The sequence below is a fragment of the Chrysemys picta genome, chromosome 5, assembly GCF_011386835.1.
Source record: "Chrysemys picta bellii isolate R12L10 chromosome 5, ASM1138683v2, whole genome shotgun sequence".
Lineage (NCBI taxonomy): Eukaryota > Metazoa > Chordata > Testudines > Emydidae > Chrysemys > Chrysemys picta.
This window is the reverse complement of record NC_088795.1, coordinates 29,227,681-29,250,746: the sequence shown is the minus strand read 5'-3', so window position 1 is coordinate 29,250,746 and position 23,066 is coordinate 29,227,681. Positions and strand designations below refer to the sequence as shown.

At 40.4% G+C, this 23,066-nt stretch overlaps 2 protein-coding genes across 20 annotated transcripts in view; one reads left to right on the top strand and one right to left on the bottom strand.

Annotated features, from left to right (window-relative positions):
- Positions 1-23,066, bottom strand: part of LOC135983898 (general transcription factor II-I repeat domain-containing protein 2A-like) — a 984,084-nt gene that overhangs the window by 509,549 nt on the left and 451,469 nt on the right. The gene's annotated exons all lie outside the window — the stretch shown is intronic.
- Positions 1-23,066, top strand: part of EMCN (endomucin) — a 112,354-nt gene that overhangs the window by 39,384 nt on the left and 49,904 nt on the right. For 8 of the 19 annotated variants that reach the window (XR_006176789.2, XR_010601270.1, XR_010601268.1 and 5 more), the window contains 5 exons: positions 2,509-2,562; positions 5,504-5,557; positions 6,336-6,383; positions 8,366-8,419; positions 14,464-14,511. Coding sequence is in view for 6 of the 19 variants with exons in the window: in XM_042859974.2 (XP_042715908.1) it covers positions 2,509-2,562; positions 5,504-5,557; positions 6,336-6,383; positions 8,366-8,419; positions 14,464-14,511 (258 nt within the window). In the remaining 13 variants the exon portion in view is untranslated. The remainder of the gene's footprint in view (positions 1-2,508; positions 2,563-5,503; positions 5,558-6,335; positions 6,384-8,365; positions 8,420-14,463; positions 14,512-23,066) is intronic. The other 11 variants (XR_006176785.2, XR_010601271.1, XR_006176782.2 and 8 more) reach the window with 4 other exon arrangements.

Here is a 23,066-nt window from a genome sequence, read left to right as displayed (position 1 = left end):
TTAATTTTGGCATTTCCTAACTTTTGAGGGCTTAATTTTGCAATCCTAATAACGTTCTTTTAATGTAGGGTTTTTTAATGCAATTTCCTAGGTTTTTAAAAAAAGCAAACTGAAAAAACAAATTCTGTCATCCCTAGAAGCTGTGAGGGGATGGGGTATCTAGTGAGGATGGAATTTTCAGAGATTTTAGCTGCTAAATCTGAAGAAGTCTCTATTAAGCATGTGTGAACTGTGATTTTTTTCAAAGGCCAAGTTTTGGTGAATTTTCATGAGGATGGAAAAAGGCACATCCTTGAGAAAACAGCCATTCCCTGCTAAATTTCAAGTCCTTGCTCTGAAGATTAAGGGTGCTACAGCTGATTAAAGAAAACATTACCAGAATTTTTTAACATGAGCAAAACAACATATATTTCCCTAGCCTTATTCTTGGAAATGGCTGAACATTTTCACTAAACTTTCCCTCCTCCGCTCAGAAAAATTCAGCCTGCTGAAGACATCCAACATTACTGGTCAGTAGTCAGACTGACCAATGCAACCTACTGAGTTCATTTTACTAATTAGCTCTGACTATTTATGTTGCCAAATTGAGCATCCTGTCAATCAGTCCTGCAGATTTCAAATAGGACAAAGGACTACTGACTTGCTCATCTGATCCTACCACCCACTTGACCAGAGCTATTCTTAATTCCAAAGTTGGTTTTGTTTTGTTTTTCTCTAGGGAAAGAAATCCCAGAATCTCCAAAGAATAAAAATAAACCACTCCTCCAGATAATGTCTTATCTATTAACATGGGTGCAAACACTGGGTCTAATTCTGCCCTCCCACCAATGTAAATCAAAATCATATCTCCATTGAAGCAAATAGTTACTTCTAATTTACACCAGTGTGTTGAGTTGCTTGACCACTATGACCCATGAATCCTTTTCTGTTATTGCTTTCTAGGATACAGACCCCCCATTCAGTAGACATGGCCTGTAGTTTTTTTTCCTAGGTGTATAACTTTTCATTTGGTTATCTTATAATGCATTTTATCCAAACGGACCCAGTTTATCATGTGATCAAATAGCTCTGTATGATTGCCCTGGCCCCATCATAACACCAATCTTTGTGTAGTCCACAAATTGTAGGAGCTGTGATGATATATCTGCTTTCGGATCATGAAAATGTTGAAGAGTATCAGGACTCGTACTAACCCATGTGGAACCCCATGATAAACACATCATTTGATGATGATTCCCCATTGAGAACTAATATTTTAGACCAGTCATTTAGCTATTTATCACAGGCTTTATTGGTATTCTATAATGCTAATTTTTTAATCGGAATGTTGTGCGGTACTAAGTCAAATGCCTTACAAAAGTCTAAGGGCTTATCTACGCATGAACATTTACTTTGGAAGATGGCGGGGTATGTATTTAAAGCCAATTAACTATTCCTGACTATTTCCAAGTGTGGATTTTTTATGCCAGAATAAGAGTGCCTTATTTCAATTTAGTTTAATCCATGTAGTAAACCAATTTGAATAAAGCACTCTTCTTCTGGAATAAGAGTGTCCACACTTGGAGTTGATCAGGAATAGTTAATCAGGAATAGCTTTTACAGATAAACCAAACTTGTAATTTCAGCAAAGAATGAAATCAGGTTTGTTTGACATTGTTCTGTACAGCAGCCTCTTTCTCTGTTTTGTGATGCTTTGCTGTAAATTCGGTTCTGCTGTTGCCAAGCAGACAAAAATCTTTTCTGCAGAAGAACCCCAAAGTCAACTGACTGAGTAGCTATTTGGTGAATTACTGCAGTAATATATCAGTGGGAAGGGCTGAACTGTATCACTAAGTGACCAAGAGGAAAATGTCAGGGGAAATCAGAGAATATTGACACAGTGACTGCATCTAACAAATTATAGTTTCTATATAAATTATTGGACTAAGTCTACCCTTAGATACAGACTGAAGGACACATGCTAACATTCCTATTAAAAAGAGGTGTGTGGGGGGGTGTCTGAGGGAGGAATTTGGCCTTATGTCCTGTCATTGAAAGGCAGACATTTTTTTTTGGTGAAACGTGCTAAATGTTTCCTAAGCATATCGTAAAACTTCACAATATCTCAATTTTAAGAGAGGAAGAGAAGAATGTGATATTGAATGCAAGAGGGAATTTCAGGTAGGCAGATTATATCCACCTTGGGATTTGGACAGAATGCTGAAGTTAGGTTAATAGATGCATTTGCAAAATTTGCAAGAGTATTTAAGGAGGCTGTTAGAAAACACACTCCAAAAGAGATCAAAATGTTTCTTGGAATCACAAAATGCACAAAACAATTGGCCGTTTTTAAAAGATAAGCTTAATCCATAAACCTTCAAAGGAAAGTTTTACCAGCTGCTCAAAGAGAGCTCCTCTGCAGAATGACCACTTTTCCTCCCTTGTTTGATTGTTGATTATTCCTTTGACAGACATCTGTTCAGAACAGTGGTTAACTGACTAATAGTGTTTCTTTTATCAAAATATCAGCACAAGAAAATTCATCTATGACTCCAACATCCAAGAACATTCAGTCAATTACAGGTAAGACTACATCCTTTTATAATTTTATTTATAATCTGTTTAGAACAGACATATTAATCAATGATGTTTCATTGATTCCTGAAGTTGAAGGCAACAAAGGACCATTAGCTCTTTTAATCTGACCGAGTGTATAGTAAAGGCCATTACGTTTCATTCAGCTATCCCTGTATTGAGTCCAATCATTTGTGTTTGGCTAAAGCATATTATCCAGAAAAGCATCCAGTCTTGATCTAAAGACATCAATAGATGTTTCCTTTGGTAGCTTGTTCCAATGATTAATCACCCTTATCGTTTAAAAATGTGTGCCTTATTTCTCATTTGAATTTTGTCTCGTTTCACCTTTCAGGCTTTGATTCTCTTTATGCCTTTCTCTGATAGATTAAAGAACCCTTTAGTACCTGGTATTTTCTTCCCATGACGGTATTTACACACTATAATCAAGTTACCACACAACCTTCTTTTTAAAAAGCTCTTTAAATCTCTCACTTTAAGGCATTTCCTCCACCCCTCGAACCATTTCTGTGGCTTTGTAATACACACTTTCCAATTTATTAATAACTTTTTTACAATGTAGACACCCAAACTAGATATACTATTCCAGTATTGGTCTCACCAATGCTGTATTCAGAAGAAAAATCACTTTCCTACTTACTACTCCCGTTTATACATTCAAGGATCGCATTAGCCCTTTTTACCATGGCATCACACTTGGAGCTCATGTGGAATTGCTTGACCACTATGACCCATAAATCCTTCATAAATCCTTTTCTAAGTTATTGCTTTCTAGGATACAGGACCCCATTCTGTAGACATGGTCTGTATTGCTTGTTCCTTGGTGTGTAACTTTTCATTTGGTTATATTAAAATGCATTTTATCTGAATGGACCCAGCTTATCATGTGATCAAATAGCTCTGTATGATTGCCCTGGCCCCATCATAATACCAATCTTTGTGTCATCCACAAATTCTATCAGCTGTGATGATATATCTGCTTTCAGATCATTCATGAAAATGTTGAATAATATCAGGTCTTGTACTAATCCACATGGAACCACATGATAAACACATCATTTGATGATGATTCTGCATTGAGAACTAATTTTTAGACCAATCATTTAGATACTTACCACATGCTTTATTGGTATTCTATAGTGCTAATTTTTTAATCGGAATGTTGTGCGGTACTAAGTCAAATGCCTTACAAAAGTCTCAGGGCTTATCTACGCATGAAAGTTTACTTTGGAAGATGGCGGGGTATGTATTTAAAGCCAATTAACTATTCCTGACTATTTCCAAGTGTGGATGCTTTTATGCCAGAATAAGAGTGCCTTATTTCAATTTAGTTTAATCCATGTAGTAAACTAATTTGAATAAAGCACTCTTCTTCTGGAATAAGAGTGTCCACACTTGGAGTTGATCAGGAATAGATTTTTCAGATTAACCAAATTTGTAATTTCAGCAAAGAATGAAATCAGGTTTGTTTGACATTGTTCTGTACAGCAGCCTCTTTCTCTGTTTTGTGATGCTTTGCTGTACATTCGGTTCTGCTGTTGCAAAGCAGAAAGAAATCTTTTCTGCAGAAGAACCCCAAAGTCAACTGACTGAGTAGATACTTGATGAATTACTGCAGTAAAGTATCAGTGGGAAGGGCTGAACTGTATCACTGAGTGACCAAGAGGAAAATGTCAGGGGAAATCAGAGAATATTGACACAGTGACTGCATCTAACAAATTATAGTTTCTATATAAATTATTGGACTAATTCTGCTCTTAGATATATACAGATGGACACATGCACACACTCGTATTAAAAGGGTGTGTGTGCGTATGTGTGTGTGTATCTGAGGACAGAATTTGGCCTTATGTACTGTCATTGAAAGGCAATCATTTTTTTGGTGAAACGTGCTAAATGTTTCCCAAGCATATTGTAAAACTACACAACATCTCAATTTTAGGAGAGGAAGAGAAGAATGTGATATTGAATGAAAGAGGGAATTTCAGGTAGGCAGATTATATCCATTTTGGGAACTGGCCAAAATGCTGCGGTTGGGTTAATATCCTTGCCCTCCTGAAGAGTGCCGTGAGATTTTTCACTACTTAATGTTTTAAATCTTATTTGAATGATGATAATTCCAGCAGCATAGTGTCAGTGTGCACCGTACTGGGATGTCATTCAAAGAGAAAAGTCCAGCAAATAGAGAGTTTCCTTCTGAATGCTTCCTACATGGCTTTTCCCAAGGACTCTAATTCAATTACTTATCTGACCATAATACAAGGAGCCAAGCTTCTCCACCCAGAAGTCCACTTAGAGCAGATCAAGGTATGCCCAGGATATCATCAGAAAAAGAAAATCTGCCACCAAAAAGTGTAGCAAAAGCTATGGAGGTAACTTTTCAAACTCCTATGCGGGATCCTCAGACTCACAGAATCTTGAGTCCTAGTATGGAAAACAAACTTGAGACTACTTTCACACTAGATGATTGTACTGAAGTAACCCCATAGTTAGTTGCTATAATTATAGTTTAGTAGCTGTTACACACTATGACATTTTAAAAGAAAAGATATGTGGTCAATTTTGAAATACACTTCTTAACTATGCAAGCAAAATTTGCAGCGGTACCTCTTCACAGGTTCCTGAATGCACAAAATAGATGCACTTGCAAAATTTGCAGGAGTATTTAAGGAGGCTGTTAGAAAACACACTACAAAAGAGATCAAAATGTTTCTTGGAATCACAAAATGCACAAAACAATTGGCCGTTTTTAAAAGATAAGGTTAATCTATGAACCATCAAAGGAAAGTTTTACCAGCTGCTCAAAGAGAGCTCCTCTGCAGAATGACCACTTTTCCTCCCTTGTTTGATTGTTGATTATTCCATTGACAGACATCTGTTCAGAACAGTGGTTAACTGACTAATAGTGTTTCTTTTATCAAAATATCAGCACAAGAAAATTCATCTATGACTCCACCATCCAAGAACAGTCAGTCAACTACAGGTAAGACTACATCCTTTTATAATCTTATTTATAGTCTGTTTAGAACAGACACATTAATCGATGATGTTTCATAGATTCTTGAAGTTTAAGGCAAAAAAGGACGATTAGATCTTTTTATCTGACTGAGTGTATAGCAAAGGCCATTACGTTTCATTCAGCTATCCCTGTATTGAGTCCAATCATTTGTATTTGGCTAAAGCATATTATCCAGAAAAGCATCCAGTCTTGATCTGAAGACATCAATAGATGCTTCCTTTGGTAGCTTGTTCCAATTAATAATCACCCTTATCGTTTAAAAATGTGTGCCTTATTTCTAATTTGAATTTTGTCTGGTTTCACCTTCCAGGCTTTGATTCTCTTTATGCCTTTCTCTGATAGATTAAAGAACCCTTTAGTACCTGGTATTTTCTTCCCATGAAGGTGTTTACACACTATAATCAAGTCACCACACAACCTTCTTTTTAAAAAGCTCTTTAAATCTCTCACTTTAAGGCATTTTCTCCAGCCCTTGAACCATTTCTGTGGCTTTGTAATGCACCCTTTCCAATTTTTCAATATCTTTTTTATATTGTGGACACAGGAACTATATATACTGTTCCAGTATTGGTCTCACCAATGCTGTATTCAGAAGCAAAATCACTTCCCTACTTACTACTCCCCTGTTTATATATCCAAGGATCACAATAGTCCTTTTTATAATGGTGTCACACTGGGAGCTCATGTGGAGTTGCTTGACCACTATGACCAATAAATTCTTTTCTATGTTATTGCTTTCTAGGATACAGACCCCCATTCTGTAGACATGGTCTGTATTGCTTGTTCCTTGGTGTGTAACTTTTCATTTGGTTATATTAAAATGCATTTTATCTGAATGGACCCAGCTTATCATGTGATCAAATAGCTCTGTATGACTGCCCTGGCCCCATCATAACACCAATCTTTGTGTCATCCACAAATTCTATCAGCTGTGATGATATATCTGCTTTTGGATCATTCATGAAAATGTTGAATAATATCAGGCCTTGTACTAATCGATGGGGAACCCCATGATAAACACATCATTTGATGATGATTCCCCATTGAGAACTAATTTTTTAGACCAGTCATTTAGCTACTTATCACAGGCTTTATTGGTATTCTATAGTGCTAATTTTTTAACCGGAATGTTGTGCGGTACTAAGTCAAATACCTTACAAAAGTTTACTTTGGAAGAAGGCGGGGTATGTATTTAAAGACAATTAACTATTCCTGACTATTTCCAAGTGTGGATGCTTTTATGCCAGAATAAGAGTGCCTTATTTCAATTTAGTTTAATCCATGTAGTAAACTAATTTGAATAAAGCACTCTTCTTCTGGAATAAGAGTGTCCACACTTGGAGTAGCTCAGGTATAGTTAATCAGGAATAGATTTTCCCAATTAACCAAACTTGTAATTTCAGCCAAAAATTAAATCAGGTTTGTTTGACATTGTTCTGTACAGCAGCCTTTTTCTCTGTTTTGTGATGCTTTGCTGTAAATTCGGTTCTGCTGTTGCCAAGCAGACAAAAATCTTTTCTGCAGAAGAACCCCAAAGTCAACTGACTGAGTAGCTATTTGGTGAATTACTGCAGTAATATATCAGTGGGAAGGGCTGAACTGTATCACTAAGTGACCAAGAGGAAAATGTCAGGGGAAATCAGAGAATATTGACACAGTGACTGCATCTAACAAATTATAGTTTCTGTATAAATTATTAGACTAATTCTATCCTTAGGTACAGACTGACAGACACAAGCACACACTACTATTAAGAAAGTGGTGTGTCTCGGGGGAGAGGAGGCAGAATTTGGCCTTATGTACTGTCATTGAAAGGCAATCATTTTTTTGGTGAAACGTGCTAAATGTTTCCCAAGCATATTGTAAAACTACACAACATCTCAATTTTAGGAGAGGAAGAGAAGAATGTGATATTGAATGAAAGAGGGAATTTCAGGTAGGCAGATTATATCCATTTTGGGAATTGGCCAGAATGCTGATGTTGGGTTAATATCCTTGCCCTCCTGAAGAGTGCTTTGAGATTTTTCACTACTTAACGTTTTACATCTCATTTGAATGATGATAATTCCAGCAGCATAGTGCCAGTTTGCACCCTACTGGGATGTTGTTCAAAGAGAAGAGTCCAGCAAATAAAGAGTTTCCTTCTGAATGCTTCCTACGTGGCTTTTCCCAAGGACTCTAATTCGATTACTTATCTGGCCATAATACAAGAAACCAAGCTGCTCCACCCAGAATGGAATCCAGGAATATAGCCCATTTAGAGCAGGTCAAGATATGCCCAGGACTACATATATTCAACACCCCGTAGTTAGTTGCTATAATTTTAATAGTTTAGTAGCTGTTACACAAACGAACACAATCTTTACACAAACCTTTTAAAAGAAAAGATATGAGGTCAAAGTTTGAAACAAACTTCTTAATTATGCAAGCAAAATTTGCAGAGGTATCTCTTCACAGGTCACTGAATGCACAAAATAGACGCACTTGCAAAATTTGCAAGAGTATTTAAGGAGACTGTTAGAAAACACACTACAAAAGAGATCAAACAGTTTTTTGGAATCACAAAATGCACAAAACAATTGGCAGTTTTTAAAAGATAAGGTTAATCCATAAACCATCAAAGGAAAGCATTACCAGCTGCTCAAAGAGAGCTCCTCTGCAGAATGACTACCACTTTTCCTCCCTTGTTTGATTGTTGATTATTCCTTTGACAGACATCTGTTCAGAACAGTGGTTAACTGACTAATAGTGTTTCATTTATCAAAATATCAGCACAAGAAAATTCATCTATGACTCCAACATCCAAGAACATTCAGTCAACTACAGGTAAGACTACATCCTTTTATAATCTTATTTATAGTCTGTTTAGAACAGACACATTAATCGATGATGTTTCATAGATTCTTGAAGTTTAAGGCAACAAGGGACCATTAGATGTTTTAATCTGACCTCATGTATAGTACATGCCATTGCATTTCATTTAGCTCCACCTGTATTGAGTCCAATCCCTTGTGTTTGGCTAAAGCATATTATCCTGAAAAGCATCCAGTCTTGATCTAAGGACATCAATAGATGTTTCCTTTGATAGCTTGTTCCAATGATTAATCACCCTTACTGTTTAAAAATGCGTGGCTTATTTCTCATTTGAATTTTGTCTGGCTTCAGGTTCCATAGAATAATAGAATCATAGAATATCAGGGTTGGAAGGGACCTCTGGAGTCATCTAGTCCAACTCCCTGATCAAAGCAGAACCAATCCCCAACTAAATCATCCGAGCCAAGGCTTTGTCAAGCCTGACCTTAAAAACCTCTAAGGAAGGAGATTCCACCACCTCCCTAGGTAACCCATTCCAGTGCTTCACCACCCTCCTAGTGAAAAAGTTTTTCCTAATATCCAACCTAAACCTCCCCAACTGCAACTTGAGACCATTACTCCTTGTTCTGTCATCTGCTACCACTGAGAACAGTCTAGATCCATCCTCTTTGGAACCCCCTTTCAGGTAGTTGAAAGTAGCTATCAAATCCCCCCTGAGTCTTCTCTTCTGCTGACTAAACAATCCCAGTTCCCTCAGCCTCTCCTCATAAGTCATGTGTTCCAACCCCCTAATCATTTTTGTTGCCCTCCGCTGGACTCTTTCCAATTTTTCCACATCCTTGTAGTGTGGGGCCCAAAACTGGACACCGTACTGCAGATGAGGTCTCACCAATGCCAAATAGAGGCGAACAATCATGTCCCTCGATCTGCTGGCAATGTTCCTACTTATACAGCCCCAAATGCTGTTAGCCTTTCTGGCAACAAGGGCACACTGTTGACTCATATCCAGCTTCTAGTCCACTGTAACCCCTGGGCCCTTTTCTACAGAACTGCTGCCTAGTCTGTAGCAGTGAATGGGATTCTTCCATCCCAAGTGCAGGACTCTGCACTTGTCCTTGTTGAACCTCATCAGATTTCTTTTGGCCCAATCCTCTAATTTGTCTAGGTCCCTCTGTTTCCTATCCCTACCCTCCAGTGTATCTACCACTCCTCCCAGTTTAGTGTCATCTGCAAACTTGCTGAGGGTGCAGTTCATGCCATCCTCCAGATCATTAATGAAGATATTGAACAAAACCGGCCTCAGGACCAGCCCTTGTGGCACTCCGCTTGATACCGGCTGCCAACTAGACATGGAGCCATTGATCACTACCCGTTGAGCCCGACGATCTAGCCAGCTTTCTGTCCACCTTATAGTCCATTCTTTCAGCCCATACTTCTTTAACTTATTGGCAAGAATACTGTGGAAGACCGTATCAAAAGCTGTGCTAAAGTCAAGGAATAACACGTCCACCGCTTTCCCCTCATCCACCAAGCCAGTATCTCGTCATAGAAGGCAATTAGGTTAGTCAGGCATGACTTGCCCTTGGTGAATCCATGCTGACTGTTCCTGTTCACTTTCCTCTCCTCTAAGTGCTTCAGAATTGATTCCTTGAGGACCTGCTCCATGATTTTTCCAGGAACTGAGGTGAGGCTAAGTGGCCTGTAGTTCCCCAGATCCTCCTCCTTCCCTTTTTTAAAGATGGGCACTATATTAGCCTTTTTCCAGTCATCCAGGGTGTCCCCCAATCACCATGAGTTTTCAAAGATAATGGCCAATGGCAATCACATCCGCCAACTCCTTTAGCACCCTTGGCTGCAGTGCATCTGGCCCCATGGACTTGTGCATGTCCAGTTTTTCTAAATAGTTCTGAACCACTTCTTTCTCCACAGAGGGCTGGTCACCTTCTCCCCATATTGTGCTGCCCAGTGCAGCAGTCTGGGAGCTGACCTTGTTCGTGAAGACAGAGGCAAAAAAAGCATTGAGTACATTAGCTTTTTCCACATCCTCTGTCACTAGGTTGCCTCCCTCATTCAGTAAGGGGCCACACTTTCCTTGACTTTCTTCTTGTTGCTAACATACCTGAAGAAACCCTTCTTGTTATTCTTACATCTCTTGCTAGCTGCAACTCTAAGTGTGATTTGGCCTTCCTGATTTCACTCCTGTATGCCTGAAAAATATTTTTATACTCCTCCCTGGTCATTTGTCCAATCTTCCACTTCTTGTAAGCTTCTTTTTTGTGTTTAAGATCAGCAAGGATTTCACTGTTAAGCCAGGCTGGTTACCTGCCATATTTACTATTCTTTCTACACATCGGGATGGTTTGTTCCAGCCTTTGGGTCTCCTTATGCCTTTCTCTGATAGATTAAAGAACCCTTTAGTACTTGGTATTTTCTTCCCATGAAGGCATTTACACACTATAATCAAGTCAGCACACAAGCTTCTTTTTAATAAGCTCTTTAAATCTCTCACTTTAAGGCATTTTCTCCAGCCCTCGAACCATTTCTGTGGCTTTGTAATGCACCCTTTCCGATTTTTCAATATCTTTTTTACATTGTGGACACAAGAACTATATATACTGTTCCAGTATTGGTCTCACCAATGCTGTATTCAGAAGTAAAATCACTTCCCTACTTACTACTCCCCTGTTTATACATCCAAGAATCTCATTAGCCCTTTTTACCATAGCATCGCACTGGGAGCTTGACCACTATGTGGAGTTGCTTGACCACTATGACCCATATATAAATCCTTCATAAATCCTTTTCTAAGTTATTGCTTTCTAGGATACAGACCCCCATTCTGTAGACATGGCCTGTATTGCTTGTTCCTAGGTGTAAAACTTTTCATTTGGTTATATTAAAATGCATTTTATCCCAGTGGACCCAGTTTATCATGTGATCAAATAGCTCTGTATGATTGCCCTGACCCCATCATAACACCAATCTTTGTGTCCACAAATTGTATCAGCTGTGATGATATATCTGCCTTTGGATCATTCATGAAAATGTTGAATAGTATCAGGTCTAGTTCTGATCCATGTGGAACCCCATGATAAACTCACCATTTGATGATGATTCCCAATCAAGAACTAATTTTTTAGATTAGTAATGTATCAGTGGGAAGGGCAGAACTGTTTCACTTAGTGACCAAGAGGAAAATGTCATGAGAAATCAGAGAATATTGACACAGTGACTGCATATAACATAGAGTGCTTTGCCTTGCACTTTCAAAGATATTATGCTATTTTTTCCTGTTAACATCAAGCGTAGTTGCTAGGCTACAAAGCCTGTGCACTATGTTGAAAGTTTAGTGGTTAGACTTCACTTATTGCCTTGCAGCTCAGATTAAAGAATTTGTGCATAGCAAGGTAATGCAATGAGCTAGCACCATATGCTGCAACTTGAACCTAGTCACTAAATGGTAAGCACATGGAGGTGCAGGAGAGGACTGTGAGGCTCAAGGGTTTGTAGAATACAGAGTTTTTTATTTCTAGCCCACCAATTCAGATATGGTCAGATATCACTAATAGTAGGGAGAGGGAGGAGAGAGAGAAGGAACCACCTCTTAAGACCACACAATGAGCTGGATTCCCCACTGCCTTGTGTCACCATTTACAGCTGTGCCAAGTAGGCATGAAATATTACTAAATCATACTTTATCATTTTGCATGCATTTGGCACAAAGTAAATGATAAAATAAGGTGAAAAATTAAGCTCTCCCTATATTTTTAAAACCCCCGTATCTGACCTCCCTCCCTCCAAGATCTCTGAGGCTGTTTCCATACTCCAGCTTGCTTGATAGTTGTCTCCATAAAGTGAAAGGATGCACTTCTGGCTATGAAAAAATTGGGGGAATAGGAACCTTTCTTCAGAAGGAGTCATTGATTGGATACCTTCCCCATGGAAAAGAAAAACTGAGATTAGCATCCTCCAGAAATGTGAATTGGTGACCATGGCTTTCTTCAAGCAGAGTGTCTTAGCGAATTATCAATATACTTCATGCCATATACTGCATATTTTACAAAGCAAAGACTAGATTAATAGAAAAGGGGGTGTCAAAATAGAGCCATGTTGCCCTAGTACTGGGTTTCTCAAACAGGGGTCGCCGCTTGTGTAGGGAAAGCCTCTGGTGGGCTGGGCAAGTTTGTTTACCTGCCCCGTCCGCAGATCCAGCCGATTGGGGGTACCACTGGCCGCGGATCACTGCTCCAGGCCAATGGGAGCTGCTGAAAGCGGCGCGGGCCAAGGGACTTACAGGCTGCCGCTTACTCCCATTGGCAGCTCCCATTGGCCCGAAGCAGCGATCCACAGTCAGTGGGAGCCGCGATTGGCCGGACCAGTAGTGGGGGCAGGTAAACAAACCTGCCCAGCCCGCCAGGAGCTTTCCCTACACAAGCGGCGACCCCTGTTTGAGAAACCCTGCCCTAGTATGAAAGTTGGGCAAGGAAAGAATGACTCTGCCATTTTAGGCCACCTTTGTTCATGTACCTAGCTCAGATCTATAGTATGGTATAGCGCACACAGATTCCTCTGGTTTCTAATCAGCTAATACTTTACAGGTCATATCTCAGCTCTCTCAATCTGGCTGATCTCAGAAATGCTAATGCGAGTGCAGTGTGCTGAGCAAAGGGAACAAAGCTGACTGCTCTACCCAGCAGCCAATACAGGGGGACGACATGAGAGTACCATGAATGGAGTCACATCATAATAGCAGTGTACTGGTCTATGTCTACACCATAGGGTGTTAATACATCACGACAATATGTCATGATGCAAAGCCAAATGTCAGCATGTCACACTATGTGATGATTTTGTGCTGCTCTGCTGATTCTATTCACTAATGAAGCTGATCTCTTCCTCCTCAAACTTGATTATCATAGCCCTGATTGTCTGCCGCCCTGCATCTTGTGCAGTCATTGGCAGCAGTATGGGGTGGGTGTAAAAAAGTAGTGTTTTACACGCTCTGTGCTGTCACATTGCCAGCCCCAGCATGCAAAAATCATCACACAAGCAAAAAAAAAAAAAAAGGATTTAAAAATCGTAAGTTTTTAAAAAATATATAAATTTGGTGGTTCTTTAAGTTTGTCTTCTAATTTCTGAGCCTTTAGTGTGCACTTGGGTCATGTTCTCAGAACTTTATTCCACTTTTTGTGATGAAATCTGAGATTTTCACAAAATTACCTGGTTCCAGCCATTGGTGCTTTAAAAAAAGCACCATTAATTGTGATAATCTCCCAAGAGTTGGCTTTGCACTGGTGTAGATGATGACACAAGATACCTTGAACATGCTGCACGCCCATGCATTGTTGTTTCTTCCATTCCTTTGACTGTGCTCTAAACAACAAATCATGGACTGTTTATGAGACTAAGGCTGGCCTATACCTAAAATTTCTGCTAGTGTAATTATATGGGTTAGGAGTTTGACTAGTGTAACAACAGTTACCTTTACCATTAGAGCTTATTTTGGTTGGGGAGCTGATATAAACCGTACCAGCAAGAGAACACTTTTGCCAGTCTAAACTGTGTCTTCACTAGGTCTTTCAAACATAGACAAGGCCTACAGTTGATGTAGCTCTCACTCCATTGTGAGTTAGAGCATGAACAATTGAATAAGAAGTGGTGGGCCAAGGTCATACTCTGGTAAAACTGCAGTAGTCTGAAAAATTTGGGCACCTCTGTTCTAATCCCTACAGTTTATATTCATCTTTTTTATACATCTTCAGGAGAAATTAGCAAATCATTGATTCACCAGATAAATTCTCTCTATACCGCCAAGGATTACAACAGAAACCCCTATCCTTTCCATGTGATTTAGCCATGCAGCTCCCACTAATTTCAGTTTGGTGTGAATGCAAGTGGTATAGCTAAATCCTGCACATCTTTGGAAACATAAGGGAAAGCATTAGGATCCTAAATGTTACAAATGCTTTGTATGCACATTATTAATTTTCATATTTTAGCACCAAACAGACCTGGCAGATGTCTGCACTAACACAATCCTTTATATTACTTTTCAGTTTCCAGTGATTCAGCCATTACTATAAGCAGTAGTACAAATGTCTCAGGTAAGCTCTCAATGTTTTCACTTTGCCTGGGATTCACAGGTCTCTGTCACCTGCTGTGCATATAAGACAATGAGAGTGATTCTCTACACCACAAACTTGGGCATGCATTTAAAGAAGACTTTTTTTGGTTTTGGAATATAAATGTCAGTAGAAAATTGTGCTGAACTCCTCTGAGCTGCCTGTGCAACCTTAATTGTGCGTATGCATTATTATAGTCTTTAATTACATGATTGCATACTATTTTTTCCACTGGATCCCTGCCTCATTTGTTGCACTGGATGGATATTGCTCAATTGATGAGTAGTTATTCAATATTTTCTTTTATCCTCATTGATCAATGTATGGCCCCATGCACACTGTTGAAATCATGCTCTGAAGACAGAATTATTAATTTCCTTATGGGTTTTTCTCTGGCAATCTGAGAACTTATGGTATCTGAGGGCTTCACAATCATTTATTCATCTCTCTTTACAACTGTTATGTGAGATGAGGGGCTGTTATTATTCGTATTTTACTGATGGGGAACTGAGGCACAGAGAGATTAAGATCACCCTTCCTCTCAGAAAAATTCAGCCTGCAGAAGACATTCAACATTATTGGTCAGTAGTCAGACTGACCGAATCAACCTACTGAGTTCATTTTACTAATTATCTCTGACTACACCTCTACCCCGATATAACGCGACCCAATACAACACAAATTCAGATATAATGCAGTAAAGCAGCGCTGCGGGGGGCGGGGCTGCGCACTCTGGCAGATCAAAGCAAGTTCGATATAACGCAGTTTCACCTATAACGCGGTAAGATTTTTTTGGCTCCCGAGGACAGCATTCTATTAGGGTAGAGGTGTATTTATGTTGCCGAATTGAGTATCCTGTTAATCAGTCCTGTGGATTTCAAATAGGACAAAGGACACTTGACTGGCTCATCTGATTAGGGCCGCTCTAACTTTTTTGCCGCCCCACGCAAAGAAAAAGAGCGCCACCCCGCCATAACACCCCACCTCCAGCGCCGCGCCACCGAACCCCCCCCCCCCCAAGTGCCACACTACGTCGCCGAAACAAAAACAAACCACCCCTCCAAGCGGCACCCGGTCGAAATAAAAACAACAACAAAAACCTCAAGCGCTGCCCCGCCAAAACAAAAAAACAAACAAAAGAAAAACCGAGCACCCACCACCACCCCAAGATTGGCCGCCCCTTACAAGGTGCCGCCCCAAGTACATGCTTGGTCAGCTGGTGCCTGGAGCTGGCCCTGCATCTGATCCTACCACCCACGTGACCAGAGCTCTTTTTAATTCCAAAGTTGGTTTTGTTTTGTTTTTCCCTAGGGTAAGAAATCCCAGAATCTCCAAAGAATAAATATTAACTACTCCTCCAGATGATGTCTTATCTATTAATGTGTGAGCAAACACTGGGTCTAATTCTGCTCTCTCAACAATATAAATCAAAAGTCATATCTCCACTGAAGCAAATAGTTACTTCTGATTTACACCAGTGTCAGTGAGAGCAGAACTCCCCCCCCTCACCCCCCCAGAAACATACTGCTTTTCATTTTAACCTATTTTAACATATATCCTTTTTCCTTTTTACTTGGAATCTTTCCAAATGCAGGGTCCACTCCTGAAGTCTCTATTCAGTCCCTAGTCAGCTAAAACTATCAATGAGATGCATTCTTATTGAAATTTTGCCTAAGGGCTTCAGGATTGGACCCCCTATGAGGAAAATTTCTCAGATTGTAAAATCCAGTACAGTTGGCAGTCTGTGTTCCAGAGAGACCTAAGGTTGAAATAACAGGTGGTAATGTAGCTAGCTGGAGTTGAGTTACATTGGCAGAGTTACAGTCTGCAATATGCCTTGCCCTAGCCAACTGTAAGTCTTTCACTTCAGTAAACATCAAGGGCCTGATTCTAATCATGAGCAGCTGCAATGAATTCTGCGGTGTTGCATTAGGTGTAAAATCAGTGTAAGTGTCGCAGGGTGGGCTCTTCACCCTGGATTTCCCTTTGCAAGCAGTCCTCACACACACTTATGTAAATTCACCATAGTGTACTTCATTTATGTCTTATGCAGCTTCGTGTCCCATCACCTTAAGGGTTTTTCCAAGCTTCAACATACCCCGGTGGCACAGGGTGAGGAAATAAGAGGTCTCACCTCTCTGAGATCCTGAGCTTCTTAGCCCTTTTTCCAGCCTCCCTCTCTCCCATTTAACAGTCCCAACAGCCGATGACCTGAATCCCTTTAACTGATTAATCATCCAGTCCTAATAAATTATCTCCCAATTTGGCTCATGTGAGCCAGTCGTAGGCTACTCCCATTCTGTCATTTACCTTCCCTCCCCCCGTTTAAAAAATGTGTTTCCTCCCTGGGCCCTTTCTTTCCTCTAGGGGCTGCTGTCCCCTCCCATGTGCAAGATTTCTTTAAACTGGCTCTCTAAAATCTTTATAGGCGCCCTCTCCATTTTCCATCTGTAAAAGGTACATTCTGATGGAGGGGTAGCCTCTTCCTCTGAGTGTCTGCCCATCTGTCTTCACATCATGGGCAACCTTTTGCAGCATCAGACTTTTTGCCCACTTTTGAAGTCTCCCCATCTACAATATCACCCACCTTACCCTGGATTTCAATAAGCTGTTGCCCTTGCTTCTGGATCTCTCCGGCCCTCAACCTTTTCACCTTGCCTTTCGCCGTCTTCATCTAACTCATCTGCTTCTACTTCTTCCTCCTTTTCATACCCTTTTACACTGGGATTCTTCCCCAGAAATTTGGTTCTTAGCTTGTCTCTTGTCTAGTCTGTTCAGTTTCTTCCTTTGGCTTCTTGGCCTCTTTCTTGTCTCACCTGCTCCAGTTCTTCCCTTGCTAGCCATTTGCTTCTTTGGGCATGTCTCTTCTTCCTCAAAGGAAAAGGGCTCAAATGTATTGCAGTTAGCACAGGTTTGGGCCATGTCCTGACCATCTGCCCTTGCTTCCACCAAAATGTTCCCCAAATCTCCAGAGACATCCTGGCTACTGGACAGACTTTCCCTTCCCCATGAACATAAGAACATAAGAAAGGCCATACTGGGTCAGACCAAAGGTCCATCTAGCCCAGTATCCTGTCTACCGACAGTGGCCAATGCCAGGTGCCCCAGAGGGAGTGAACCTAACAGGCAATGATCAAGTGATCTCTCTCCAGCCATCCATCTCCATCCTCTGACAGACAGAGGCTAGAGACACCATTCCTTACCCGTCCTGGTTAATAGCCATTAATGGACTTAACCACCATGAATTTATCCAGTTCTCTTTTAAACTCTGTTATAGTCCTAGCCTTCACAACCTTCTCAGGTAAGGAGTTCCACAAGTTGACTGTGCGCTGCGTGAAGAAGAACTTCCTTTTATTTGTTTTAAACCTGTTTTTTGTTTTAAATGAATGCACATTAGTTTCAGTCTTTCCCCTGGCTTCATCCAGTAGGGCTTCATCCCGTCTCTCCTAACCAATGAGCACCAATGTGTCAGAATCTACCAGGCCTTGTCCCTCATTGCCCCCCTCCCCCAAATCTCATGGAGCCAGTGGGCATTTGTTTTGACTGCTTCCCAAAGGTTCCATCCACCCACAGAACTCAGCAAGATTACAGTCCATGTAGGGGCAGTCCCTCTTCAGATGTCTTGAGCCCCAACACTGGTAACAAACAATTTGACAGTTTGTGGGCAGGGTTTCCTTCCTCCCCCCTCTTATAGTTAGTTGTTCCCCACTTTTCCACTCTAGGTCATGCCCTTTACATGGACAGTTTGTTTTACTAGGGACAACAGCCTCCATGAACTCCACAGTGAGTTTAATGGCAACTTCTAAAGTAGCGGGTTGGTGCCTCTGCATCAAACTCTGGTGACCTCAGGGAGACTGTGCAACAGCTGTTCCAAAATCTCCCCCCCCCCCCCCACCCACTCTTTGGTCACCTGGCCTCATCCACCTAGTGGCCCAGTCTAATAACTTTTGTGCAATGCAACTTACTGCTTGAAACCTTTGCCTGTTTCATTCTGCCAACAGACTCATATGACCTAAAATGGCTGCCTTTATGGTATCCTAATCCACAGCTTGTTCAGCACCATGTAGGCAGCCTGAGCTTCTCCTGAGAGATAGGGAGCTAATTGGAAGCCCCTTGCTGTCTTTTCCCAGCCTGCTCCCAAAGCCACCTTCTCAAACATCAACAAAAAGCCATTGGGATCATTCACTAGGCCCATTTTGCCCAAGCCTGTGCCCATCACTTAGATATCACTCCCTATTGAGGGACTCAACAGCTTCTCTGGGAGCTGTTGCTGCACCTGCAATTGGCCTGCAATAAAATGCTGTAGGCTTTTTTGTTTTGCTGGCCAGGAAAACGAGGATTATCTCTCAGTGCACTGGGTCATCTGAAACTCCTGAAGGGATTTCTTTAACTCCATTTGTTGCTCAACTACTCGGCACAGGAACATCTCCATATTGCCCAATCTGCCACTCCTTATCATCATCTTCTCTCTCCAGTTCTTTGCCTACACCAGAGTGGGAAATCCCAGATAAACCCCCAAATGTCACAGGGGCACTCTTGGCAAGCAACCCTCATATGCTGCCAAGTTAATGGGTGAAATCCAGACCCCTTTGAAATCAATGGTAGTTTTGCCATTGTCTTCAGTGGAGCTAGGATTTTACCCCGTGTATTTAGATAGGCTTTTCCTTAGTGGAGTGAGTTATTGGGGACTGGGAGCATGGGTGGTGTATTCTGGTTTGCTGGTTTTCTGTGTGGAGAGGGGAGTTCTTTCAGTATTTCTGATGTCAATTTAGATGAATTATGGTGTTTTAAAAAAGATATTAATGCAAGTGGGCCTAGAGATATGTGATAGAGATGCTACATGTACTGGGGTGGGGGAGTGGAGAGAATAGGTAAAATAAAGAACTTGAATGTTCTTTCTTTCAGTCGTTTCAAATGTTACCTGGGAACCAGTTTCCCAGACCAGCTCTTCACAACAACCAACACAGGTCACTACATCACCATCATCAATAACAGAAGCAAGTGACAAAACTAGTAGTGATAAGTGATAACTTTTGCTGACCAGCTGTTGAACCCACTGGAGGCTGCATTTCTAAACAATAGTGTGGAACAGTAGAGAGCACAAACAATGTAGTTCTGGCAGTAAAATTAGGGATTTGAGAGCAAGTGTTCTCTTAGCTATTAAGTTTACTTCTCAGATACTTCATTCCACAGTAAACCTCTCCATAATGAAGTCCTACTCCAGTGGCTCAGACACTAAAATGTTTCATTTTTTATGAGAGAGATGGCTTTGAACCAATGCACTGGATTTGAACAACCTTGTAATTTGAGGAGGTGGGATGACAAGGTCTTTGGTTTGTCTGTTTTTTAAAAGAAAGTGGATAATCAAGACATGACCATATAAAGTGATCAGAGTGGTCCCAGAACAGCATTCCCATATATAAACAATAAAGCCCAGATTTTACACAGTTCTAGTACTGGATCAAAACAGATCAGTGTGGCATTTATTAAGGAGCTTTGAGAGGAAAATGGAGGCAGGGTGCTACAGAGCTGACCGTGTTACAAACAAGCAGGAATAGAAGCCAGCTGCATCTCCCTCGGCTGTGTTAACTGAAAAGGGAGTTAAATTTAGTACAAACGTTTGTCCCTAAAGTAAATAGATGTGACTCTGAGCAGATCTGTTGAGTAAGAAGGTGCCATTTTCACCATTTTACTTTTCAAAGCTAGAATAATACTTTGGCCCCGTTTCAGCAAAACACTGAAGGATGCACTTTTTACATATGCTTTGATGCTTTACCAAATAGGAAAGGACTTCACCATATAGCTTGCTTAAGTGCTTCACTGAATTGGGGCCTTTAAAATATTCATTTTTTAAGTTATCATAGAACTTAAGGATGGAAATAATTATTTGGTTATGTAGTCCAGCACCCTAATAGTGCATGATGGCTTCCCAGCATATTTTCCAAAATCTTGTCGAGTCTAGTTTTAAATGGTATAAGTCACCAAGGTTTCTTTTTCTTTCCTTAAATCTGTTTTCTATAATCTAATGGATTTAACTACTTCAAAGTGAGCACAGGATAATTTAGGCTAGGGAAGAGTAACAGTTTTAACATTATTAACAATAGTAACAATATTACTCCCAGTCCCCACCCTTTGGGCCTGAAAATTAGTCCTCTCTTTTACTTGTCAGTTACACCTTCAAATTCTGTACGCATCAAAATTCAGGCTTTGCCTTTGTATTGAACAGTCTAATGTGTTTGGTCCTCCTTCTCCACTGTATTTTGACCAGCATTCAGGTTCTGTTATTGCAGAAAGCATGGGTGAACAACAGGCTAAAATATCCCCAATGAAAAAGCTGTTGAAGTGTGGGAGAAAGTGTCAAAAGCCCTAAGCAAAAATCACTAATGTGGCTCCTTTCGGTTTGATAGAGGTTCCTGACTCAAGGGTATTAGTGCAGGACAGCCATCTGGAACTAAAACATACCGACAGGTAGGGCTCCTGGCATGTGAAGAAATGCTGATGAGGAAAAGCATGCCTGTCTGTGCAGCTTAGTTCCAGGTGGTGGTCAGTATTGATATGCTGGAGTAGGCCAGGCTTGGAAACCTCTTTAATATTTTGAAGCAATAGGGAAGAAATAAAGTGGGGGAAGTCTGGTGAGTGGTATATTCCATAAGCAAAACATACATTAATACATAGAGATGGCCTTGAGCTGGAAAAGGCCCAAAGATATAGGGCCTCAAAATTTGTGGGTATTTGAATTGAAATGGATGCTGACATTTTAATTCAGGACCATTTCAATTGATATGATTTTCCCTGTCCACCCAACGCACCCTCAGCCTGTCTGCATCTTAATGGGTGGTGCTTATTATGTGATCTTACTTACTTACCTGCCACTTGGAGTAAGAAATTAAAATGTTCGATTTAACCAACTAATTCCCATTTATAGACTACTACCAAAGAAACAAATGTTCCCTGATTATATTTGCAGTCCTTACCCAACCTTTACTCTCTTTAAATCAATGGGAGCTTTGATTAAGGACTGTGGGATTTAGCCCCATAATCAAAGTAGGGTAATTTCAATTTTCATTCACTGTTAAGGTTTTGATTGGAAACAACATGAAGGGTGGCCTTTCTTGCATGCCCATCTCCCCGCCCTCCAACTGCATCTGCAAATTAATAAGACAGTATATAGCTGTCTCTGGAGGGCAAGGGTAGTGTTGGATTTTTAAAAAAATCAACACATTTTTTTCAATCCCAAAATGCAATTTCATCAAAGCCAGAATGTTTTGCAGAAATGTAACAGTTTTGACAAAAAATATTGTTGGGAAGGTTTTTTAAGTCCAGGATGGAATTTCTGATGAAAGCGATACTGCAGAATAGCAAGACTGGTAGGTCGCTTACCTTGAATGGGGGAGGGGGACCCAATTTAAAATCACTATTCTGCCTGATTAACAGCAGGAATTTGAACCTAGGTTTCCTGCATCCCAAATGTTCAATTGGCTATTCTGGGGTGAGTCACTCTTGTTTTGATGCAGAATGGAAACAAATTTTGAAACCTCATAATTTTTCACGAAAGGTGATCATGGCTTCATTACCTGCATTCCACCATCTTTATTTGCACACTGGAGGGATGGCGGGGGGAGTTACCTTTGTCCTCGTTTCCCTCTGTGACAAGTACACATGACAGACCAGAATTTTCCCCATAAAATGGAGACTAGTCTATTAGAATATTGGCCACTACCTTTCTTTTTCAATTACTCTTCATTCCCTCCCACCAGCCCATCTTCAGTGTGTCTCAGAGTACAAATGACAATAATTCAAGATTGCCTAATGAAATTTTAAATTTCACCTTAAAAAAACCACTAGGCTGGATCTATAATAAAAATTAGGACTTTCTGCAAAAGAACATATATATTGCTTTTTAACTGGGAAAATCACTTTCCCCACGCCAACCCCTGGTAAAAGCTTCAGAAGATGATCCCATCCACACAGCAGAGATTTGACAGCTCTCCCCATCTCTGCTACTATTTCTATTGCTGCTGTGTGCTTTGTGAAAGAATGAAATAGCCTCTTTTCTCAGTCTACCATATTTCTTCCCCTCCACAGGCACTCTTTCCCTCTCCCTCTGTTTATTGATATATTAGGCCAAACATATTAGGCCACTGTCCTTTGTCTTTTATTAATATTTGAGGACAACCCCAGTAGCTTTTACTAAATCAAAACTACTGCATCTGACCTGCAGTCCACAGCCCCAAACAAGAGCTGTGTGTAAGATCCAGAGCTTGTTTCTCTCACCAGCAAAAGTTAGTCCAATAAAATATATTACCTCACCCGCTTTGTCTCTCTGGTATTTTTGTTTGTAGTAAACTACAGATGCAAAAGACCAGACACAATCAAGTGTGTATATAAATATTCGAATTCTATAATTAATATAATTTAGACCTCTGACTACCAGGGGCACAATCAAGTAGACATTTACTGTGAGGTTTTCAAAGCTGTCTTGATTATTTGAACAATGATTTACCATTAATTTGAATGGGGATTGGGCATCCCAATCC